We start from the raw sequence: 9936 nt of genomic DNA on the forward strand, positions 1-9936 counted from the left end.
TCTCTACCAGCAGACTGCTTCTGTGCACTGGGATTACGTGCTGTCCCTGGTGTCTTTCCTGAACAAAGACAACAACAGACTTCTGAAAGTTATTTTGTCCAGCATTTCAGGTGCTCATGGTCTGTCAGGAGATTATGCCAGGTAAGAAAAGAAGGATCCTACAATCTGGTAGAAAAAAGAAGCTCTAGGGCTGGGGAGAATGGTTTGGAAGTTAACGTTTCCTGACTTCCTAAAGAAAGGGTGAATGCTTTTGCTGGTGCAGATGCTGAGGTGATAGTTACAGGCACAGAGGGTACGTGCTGGTCTTGATTCTGCATCTTTGAGGGCAAAAGGAAGGGTGGGACTCGTCCAAGGGAATAATAAAGTGGAGCAGAAAATGTTAGGAGTCCTTACATCACTTGTCTTTGCTAGATGGAGCATTTGAAGGCTATCAGTATTGGACGTATGATTGTCACCTAAATACAGAATCATTTTTATTTGTACCCATCCAACTCTGTAGCTCCTGGGTGTTTCTGCACTGTATCAGTGTGTGGCCTGAGCTTTTTATGGATAGAAGAGGAGAGAATAATAATGGTTGTGGCTGTGCTCAGTTTATGGGTGGCTCTTGTTTTCCTGGGGTCAGCAGATTTGCTGTGGTGCCCAGAGCCAAGTCAGAGGTCTGTGCTGCACCATAATATTCTTGACCTAACCTGATGGACCTGTAGTATGTAATTAGGTGTAAACTGAGGAATAGAACTAGGGGTTTTGCTTGTTTGTATAGTGTGTTGTGGCCTTGTGTTTGAGGGTTGGGGGGGGGTGGGGGATGTGCAGTTTGTAAATATATATAAATTCTATTGTAACTGCTGGTTTAAAGTAAGATAGCTGGATGCTTTCAGAATCTATCTGTCTCCTGGTTAGATGCTGAATTAGCTCCAGGCACAGGAAGCTGGTGGGAGACTATGAGTGGGGAGGCAGGAGACAAAAACAAAGCCTTGCAAAGAAAACCCTCTTTTTTTTAAAAAAAAAAAAAAAAAAAAAGCACACATTACCACTTCACTCTGAGCTTTCCCTGATTTCAGTTAATGATACTTGCTGAATGCTATGAATTTGTCTGTTAAAACAGTATTTTCTCAAAGGAATATCAGTAAGACATTCTTTCAAAAATAAATAATTTGGATATTTGCTTTTGATACTACAATTTCACAGATTTGACTTCATGGTTAACTACAGTTGTTTGTGAGACTGGTGGAGGAGGGGACAATTTAGGGCAGGAGTTGTGCTAAGTGTTTTGTTTTATCATTTCTGCACGAAAGGGAATTTGCCATATCAGTCCCATTCCTATCTAGTCAACTGTGTAGTGACAGTCACTTCCCTCTTGTTCCTAAAAGCAAGGTGCAAGATGCTGTAAGTCCAAAAGCATATCAAGTACTACAATGACCTGAAATACAGAGATGGCAGAGATATTTCCCCCAATAACACCTTTGAAGCAAGTAACTTATTTTATTCTTCCCCGTTTATTTCTTTTACAGTACATTAAGTGTAGAACAATTTCTTCTCTTGCAGACTTCCAGTTTCTGGTATACTATATTTGATTGCTTGCTCAATACTTACTCCTTTCCCCTGAATAGCTTCTGGTTGCTAATGTGTTGTAACCATAACCTTACTGACAGTCACTCCTGTCAGAAAGCCCAGTCTCTAGCTGTTGAGCAGCCTTATTTTTTTTTCCTTTGTGCTGAAAGAAAGCTGAGGATGAAATGTGGGTATGTGACTGCTGTATGTTCAGTGCACTGCAGTGCCTGAAGCGTCTTACAAAATTATCAGCAACTGAGCAGACCCACAGTGCTGAGTTCATGCTTTGCCTCACTAAAATTAACCCTGGCTATTTTCTACCTTACTGTCTGAAAGATGCACTTACAGAGATCAACACTGGGCCACCTGCAGTGAAGACTGCAAAACCAAAAGTCAGTCTGCCTTTTCTGCACAAATCCGATCAAGCTTGCATGAATCTTGTCACCGAAGCAGAAAACACTGGTTCTTCACATGGAAGAAATGGAAGCTGACCACCTTAAAGAATAGGCCAGAAAGGAGATAAACAAAGGCTGGAGCGTTATTACACACAGCTTCTATAGGGAAGAGGAGAAGGAGAAAGATGAACGTTTTTAATGGATAATATATTTAATAATAAAATAATTTATTCATTAGAATAAATTCAATTAAATGCATCACTGATGCAATCTGCCCAGCTGTTAGAAGCATCACAGACAGTCTGTTGAGCACTATATAAATGATATATACGTTCCTGAGGCCCTACTGTATGAGACTGATGAAGTCAGTTGAGCAATGAAAGATGGGTGCTGAGCTGTGTGAAGTTTTCACTGGTGAGGTTGAGGTCCACACTACAAGGCTTTTGCCAGACCTGGCAGAGAGTGGTATTTCTGCCTTAAGGAAAATCCAAAGGTCTAACAGGTTCCTTTCCAAACAAGGATGAAAAGCCAAAACATACACTTTTCATGAAATGAAGTATTGCACAGCCTAGAGAAGGGATGAGGGAGAGGAGGGAAAGCTGTTCTTTGCTCTCAAGCACTTGCAGACTATCGCAAAAAGAAAGCAGTAGTTCTCTCTTCTTGTCTATGCAGAATAAAACAAGTAATTAGGAGCTTAATTTTAATTAGGCTAAGATCTCAGGAGCTTATCTTAAGGTAAGAAAAGGAAAGAATAATTGGAAAGCCTGAGGAGCCTCCATCACTGGAGGGCTGTAGGAACAGGTTAAGTGAATGCCAGTCGGGAACGGCTGAAGTACAGGTGATTCTTGAAACCCAAGGAGAGGCCCCTCGAGAGAGGATTCAGTGCAGCCTCACTTTCTTCTATTTCAGCCTCACTGAAACATTTTATTGTTGATTACATTTCATTTTAAAGCTCAGAGTGTCTGAGTGGGACAGAAGTTACAGTATTTACATATATATAAAGCAACAACATCTACCATATTACCATTAACTTACCATATAAATTGTGATAATTTGTTTAGATCTATGTAATTACAGAAAAAGACATTCACTAATTGCCTGTGAAAATTCTAATTATGTTCTCAGTAAATGTTCAGATGCTGATCTTCTGGGGTGGCAGATCTTTGTTGATAGGAAACACCAGTAAATGTCAGTGTAATGTTACATGGTAAGATGAGGCCTAGCTTCACAAAAGCCAGTATGGTTATTAGGAACCCAACTCAAAACACTTATGTTTGAAGAATGAAGCCTGTAAGTACTGTGCGACCCCTAGGCTATAACTGAAAGTCGTACACCTTGGATCTACAGAGCGATAGGAATGAATCCAATGATCCGCTCAGCCACCGTACTGGTGGAAATACAAATCTACAATGCAGCTGGAAGAGTGACTTCCTAAGGGAACGAGGTGATGCCATAGGTTTGCAAGCTCTGTTTCAAGGACTGCATCTGCTTTAAGTTTTTGAGTAGGGTGCATCTGACAGAGCAGCATCTAAGATGTATGTTGGAATCCCCTGGGCTAAGACAGTTTTCCAGAGGTGACACTGTTTTTCTCAGTGTCTGATAAACACATTTGTAAGATTAGTTTTTTCCACTTGCTATACCTTAGTGTTGCTAACAGGGCTCCTAGAGGAAGGTACCTTTTTGATGGATGCAAACTTTAGTGTTACACACGAGTTCTGCTTTTAAGAGGAAGGAGTGAAACTGCATTGCTTTGGCAGGGAGTGGAGAAAGGAGAAATCTTTTGCCCCCTCAACTGAGGCAGGACTTTGGAGCTGCTGAGCAACACTGCAGCACCGCATTGCCTCTCCGCTGGGCAAAGATCTTGCAAGGCATCTTTGCAAAGAAACTGGCTGGAAACCAAAGCTTGGTCAATGGAATCTGTCTTTGGGTATTTTCAATTGATTTATGTCTCAGTCAAGAGGAGGCCAAGTAAGCATTTTCAGTTGCAATGGCTGGTGAGAAAACTTGGCTGGAGGTTAAGAAATGCTACTTTTCCTCATGCTGGATGGCTTGAGCTCTACCTAGCAGCCCTGCATCTGGTTTGCTGAAGCAAAGTCCCACGTTGAGGCAGAGGAGCCTTCAAGCCACTGAAGTTAAAAATCTCTCTTCAGTTCACTTCTTTTTCTAGAGCAGGGAGCTGGCAGCGCAGTGTGTATCATAAGAGCTCCTACACAGTAAGACATAGCGTAGTATTTAGTAGTCTGAGGTTGGTGGATGGTGCTGGGGGAAAGGAGGGCTTTGTGTCCAGTGCAGGCTTTGCAATGTCGAAGTTCTAAATTCATTCCCCAGGTCAGAAACATTCTGTTAGCGCCGTGTTGTCTATTGCCTTTTGGCAATTGCTTTTTCATAATTAAAACTAGATTTCTTGCTGGGAAACCCTTGACTTTGTGGGTAATGGATTGAACTAAACTGCATCTTGTCACCTGGTGTGCAACTGGTGCTGGCCAGCCTTTTCTTACTCTGTGCTGGCCTAAATTGCTGCCTGTGAGAAGCAGGCGTCTACCAAAACCTTCTGGCCCCTAGAGACTAGGGACCTTGAGAAACAATCCACCATTTCCTCCATTCCAAGTAACTGCAAGGGTAGGTCCACACTGCAGCATCAAAGGTGAACTGCTGGTGCAGACAGACACTTTATCTTGCAGGGAGCTGTTCAATACTGTTGGCAGGTCAGCTGGATTCTTGTGTATAGGGGGAGAAAACCCAACCTTCCAGTGCCCCAAAGAGCAGTATAGCTGCGGGAAGCAGTGTAATGAGCTAAGTACCAGATAAAAGTGAGCCAGAAGACATCAAGAACCACTGTCTATACGCACCCATACAAGCATCACATGCTATACCTTGGCAGGTAAGGCTGGCCACTGGGTTAAGACAGACTGCTGCCAGACAGACTCATCCATGGCACAGCAGTATCCCTGACAGAATCTATCAAACCAAAATATTCCAGTTAAATTTGGTGAGATACGGAGGGGTTTTTTTTCAGATGGCACAACTCATAAGGCAATACTTTTAAGGATCTCTCATTTAGTGAAGAGCTTGGATTTCACCTTCGGAGTAATGCCAGCTCCTGACCTGAGACCATGCCATAGCCAGCTTTAGCATCACCCCATGGCACAGAAGAAACTGGTTTACCTTATGTCACAAATGCAGCTGTTTAAAGAAGCTGAGAAATCAGACAGGTTGAGCTGATGCAGTAAGAACTGGGTGTATCAAAATAAAATTTATTCTTAAAATGGCCAGTTTACACATAACAGCAAAGGTTACATAGGGAAAAAGTGCAATTAGTGAAGGAGACTTATTTCACCTTAGTATTTACTGCCTTGCTGTACTGCAAGTAGCTTCAGACTCAGGATATTATTTCTTAGCAATGGGCAAAAATGTGTTTATATTTTGACGTTAACGCCGTTTCTGTGCAGTTAAAAGGAGTACCAGTATTCATGCCTGCTGAAAATGTCTCACACACATCTTGCATGAAACACAGATTGCCTTCAGTTTGACGTCTCAGAAAGCTAAATTATAAGCATAGAGATATAAAATATACATTAGAGTTTACTGAAGTCTTAAAAAAAAAACTTCAAAAAATGAGGTAAAATAAACCAGAGCCGTTTTCTATTTATGTGCAAGCCTATATTCAGTCTAGGAAAACCACATAGTAGCAACCCTGCTCTTCTAAAGAAATCAGCTTTCACAGAGTGCAACTAATTCACTGTCTTCAATATGAAGGACCTTGCCTATGTTACACACTTGTGAAAAGTCATCGCTGACTTTGCAATAGGAAGCAGGATACTTGACCATCAGATGCTGTAAGATTAGATCAGGTGATGAGTCAAATCATCTGATGCTGCTACAGACTAGGAAACTTACAAATTGCTTTGTTTTGTCACCTAAGGTTATTTTTGGCATGTAGGGTGGTTCTTAATTTTTTTTTTAAAGGCACATTTTTCCTTCTAATGTTATAAAGTAACCATCTGCCTGTTGAATAAATAGGATGATGAAGCAAAGGCTACATTTGTTCTCAAATGCAAGACATGGATTATTCACAAAGCCAACCAGGACAGAGATGTCTTCCCAGAGCAGCAGTCACTTCCACCACTCAGTGTGCATAGTCTTCTGTATTTTCCCTCTTATCCCATAGAACTTTTTCTGGGATTTTTGAAGACTAGTTTTGGAAAGATTAGAGTATTTTGTCTCCAAATCATACAGCACATCCAACCTCATTCCTTTTCCCACTCATCCATTATCCTCTCCAAGTTTCTTACAGTACTGTAGCCACAAATCCTAGCCACGCATTCCTACCTGCCTCTGCTACAAGCCCATAAAGGGTTATAGCAAGCCTCTGTCCTGACCACATCACCTCATCCCTACTGGTGCAAAATTAATTGTGATGTTCTGTTCACATAATGTCCCTGTGTGTACACACGTACTCTCACACATGCAGTTACTACAGCTTGCTAAGATACCATCGCCTTCCATACTTCCTTGCAAGAGCCTCTCTCCTAGTGACTCAGAGTCAACAGCAGAAAGAAAGCAGCATATACTTAATGTAAGGGCATGCCATTTCTATAGTAGGTAGCATACGCATGGGTTTTATCTTAGTTTTCTTTCCTTCCAAGGATAAGGTCTGGCTAAGAATTTCAGTAGCATAATATGGTTTAACAAGTCTCACGGACTAGTGAATTTGGATTTGTTCAGCCAGCCTACAAAACCTGCCAGGTGGTTTTGTCACATAGTATGTGAACCAGAAAACTAACAGTGTTCTGTCGTCAAATGGAACAATGCTTCCTCACTAGTACTGATCACCAATATGGTGACGAATTTTCAATCCGACCCAAGCTCTGCCACTGGGGAAAGAGACCACTGGACAGCCTCGGACTACCTAGTTGATCAGGCTCTCTCTCTTGTCCTCTCCTTGGAGTCTGAAGATCTACACAGTCTTTCTTGGCAGACGGTATCTGAACACCATCAGACTTCCACTCTGCATGGAAAATCTTGTAATTCTGACCCTCATTATTGTCCCAGAAGGTATGTTCTCCACTTTGGTAAGAAATGCAAAACTCTATCTTCTCCTCAGAGGAAAGGGCAGGAGGAAAGTCAATGGTAAATGAGAAGGTATCATTTTCAGAATCACTGTAAACATTGTTCATGTATACACACTCAATGTCTGTGTAGGTCTTCCATGTATCAAAGGTGATTCGAACCTGAACCTTTTTTTCAAAACTCACGTTCTTCACTTTCACAGTACCTGACAGCACCTTCTCTTGCAGGGTGCAGTTCTCCAGGCAGACCAAGTTCTTCTGCAGGCGATTCCTGAAGTCCAGGTAGTCAGCTGAGGGCCGAGGGAAACCCAGAATCAAGTTTTTCTCCTCATGTAGCTTTAAGCCAGATGTTATATTTTCAATGCCTAAGAGGTCAAACTGAAGATCCCACCCAGGGTGCTCCTGGAACTCGGAGAAGGTGTGTATCGCAGTCAGGGACAGCCCCTTCGAGTCCGCGAACACCACTCGCTTCTTGGCTCGGGCTGCCGAGTGGTTCCAGTCGCTCTTCTGAGCTTCAGAGTCACGTTTCACATGAAGACACGGTCTGAGAGGTTTGAATCTGTTCACAAAGTTGTTTCTTTGGCAGTCCTCAAGGGGGCTGAGAAAACTCTGCAATGGTGGAGAATGGGCTAAGCAAATTCTCATGGCCACATCCACAGGCATGATGGAGCTTGGCAAGGGTCTCGGGTCCAAGATCTGTATCATTCTGAAAGGAGCAGAAAGGCAGGATGTTATTATTTGTTACATCAGGTAAGAAGCTTCTAAAGAATGCATATTTGCTTCATCTGTTGTCTTAATTATTCATGGCTTCATCTTTGCACAGCTTTAAATAATGCAGCCTAAATTAAAACTGACAGTTCAAGCTAAGGAACTAGGGTGAGACTATTCAGTCATTTCTTGCTAATTCTGAATGCTTTCAGTTTAAATGTAGTTTAATTTGCTCTTTCCAAACCTCTGAAAAATGTATTTTTGTAACAGCTAATGAAAGACATTTCCTTCAAAAATACAGAAAAGAACATCCTAATAGCCAGTAAAATAAATCCAGTTACAGTGGAAGCGTTCATCCACTTTAGCTTCCCTTTTAGAGACTCTGAGCCAGGTCTTAGAATTCCAGCAAGCTGGATCAGCTGCTTCATCTCTGAGCAGAGACAGCACTATATTAGGCAAGTAGCCTATCCCATCGGAGCATCAAATGGGACACTACATACCTTGATGCAGAACCATCACACTGTGGCTCTGAATAACTGCAAGTGCATTTACTAGACACTCTGGTTTTGGTTAATTCAGATGAATAAAAATGCTGAAGTACCTCTGGAAATATTTGTTTCTGAGGTATTAGCCCAAGTCTAGGTTAAAGAGCTTTTTGGCACTGTTAACACTGACTGCTGAATGAATAGGGGGAAAAAAAAACACCATGGGGGAGTGACACACCTTATTTTTTCACCTCGTTGTGCTTCAAGAACTGGCTTAAAAACATCTTTTTATAATGGCCAAAGTCTATGCTAAAAGCCTACTGCAAGTCTTCAAAGAGAATGCTACAGCTTTATTTGTAAAGACTTATTCATAACCCGCCCTCTCAGATGATAATCACAATTCCTGTGCAGGAATGTGGCCCATTCAAAGCCAGGTAGCTTGAATATTTGTGAGAAGGGGCTTCAACTGCAGCACAGCCCTTCTGAGAAGGATGCAGTCCTTGATAGAAATACAGATTTTTGGTGAGTCATGGGAAGCCAGAGCATTTGCTTTGTCGCTTAAAAAAAATGGCTTTCTCCTTCCCAGGGTTCTCACTGGTATTCCAGAGCCCTGCCAAAAAAAAAGGCAGCATCAGTGCTGGCCTCTTAATTCTCCTTGCTTTTTTTTTTTTACTGTGGCAGTACTAGCCATAATAAGTAAGACAAGGAGAGTACCAGCATCAAATTAATCAAGCGTTGCTTTGCTTTAATAGGGAAAGAGCTGAGGCTTCGAAAATGCTCTCCGTGCAACTTTGATGGCCAGCTCCTGGGGCAGCTGGTCCCAGGTTTTTGCAGCACACAAAAAAACCCACACGAGAGGGAGGAAAAAAAACCCAGACACCCGAAACAACAAAAAACCCAACGAACCAACGAAACCCAACAACACAAGCTGAGCAGGGCGGGCTGCTAGAAGAGGCTACACTGAACGGCCAGTAATGGAGGGGTGGGTTCGGCCACTGGAACGGGCACTGCGGCAGCACCGGGGCGCGTTTGCGGGACCTGTGCAAGCGGCGGCGGGGAGCGGAGCGCGAGTCCGGGGGCTGGAGCCCGACGGCCGCCGTCCCGGCGGGGCGCAGCCAGACGCAGGGAGCGGGGGTGCCGGGGCGGGCGGCGCTTACCTGCTGCAGTGCATGGGGCCGCGCAGCCGCCTGCTGCTCCCGGGCTGCTCCCCGCCTCGCCCGCGCCGCCGCCTTTATGGGGCCCTGCCCGCGGCGGGCGGCCAAGGGGCGGCCCCGGCCCGGGGGGGGCGGCGCGGCGGGGCTCGGCGTGCCCCGGGCCCGCGGGGGGCGGCGGCTTCACGTGTGGCGGCGGTGCGGCGCCGTGGGCCCCCTGCGCAGGGGCGGCCGCCGTTCCCCGCCCCTTCCCCCCCAGGGCTCCGAGCCCCGCTGTGCGGCGCGCTGGTGGCCCAGGGCGCGCGCTGTCCCCGCTGGCACGGTTCGTAGCTCCTGCTGCCGGTGCCCCGAGGGGGCGGCCGGGCAGAGCCTCCCGGGCAGGTATCGCTCTGTCCGGCATGGGGTGGCGGGGCTGCGGCAGGGCAGGAGCCTGCTCCGCGGTGTGCCCGGCCCTCCCGTGCCCCTGCGGCAGGGCAAGAGGCGAGGCTCCTGCAAGGCAGCTGCAGGGCACCAGGAGTGTCTGATGGGGCTCGCTCCAGCCCCTTCCCCTGCAGCCAGCCGGGAAGCAAACAGGTTTGCT

The 9936-nt window shown here is 45.0% G+C and overlaps 1 protein-coding gene across 2 annotated transcripts; it reads right to left on the minus strand.

Annotated features, from left to right (window-relative positions):
• Window positions 1–5177: 5177 nt before the first annotated feature.
• On the minus strand, window positions 5178–9513 carry PPP1R3C (protein phosphatase 1 regulatory subunit 3C). 2 transcript variants are annotated; one of them, XM_055791503.1, is made up of 2 exons: window positions 9363–9513; window positions 5178–7718 (listed from the first exon to the last, which is right to left on the minus strand). In XM_055791503.1, exons 1-2 carry the CDS (start codon window positions 9374–9376, stop codon window positions 6773–6775), a joined length of 960 nt encoding a protein of 319 aa, XP_055647478.1. In that variant the 5' UTR covers window positions 9377–9513; the 3' UTR covers window positions 5178–6772. The 2 variants fall into 2 exon arrangements, with proteins under 2 accessions (XP_055647478.1, XP_027644735.1); XM_027788934.2 differs by lacking the exon at window positions 9363–9513 and adding an exon at window positions 8444–8805.
• Window positions 9514–9936: the final 423 nt, after the last annotated feature.

Source organism: Falco peregrinus, chromosome 1 (assembly GCF_023634155.1).
Source record: "Falco peregrinus isolate bFalPer1 chromosome 1, bFalPer1.pri, whole genome shotgun sequence".
NCBI classification, from domain to species: domain Eukaryota; kingdom Metazoa; phylum Chordata; class Aves; order Falconiformes; family Falconidae; genus Falco; species Falco peregrinus.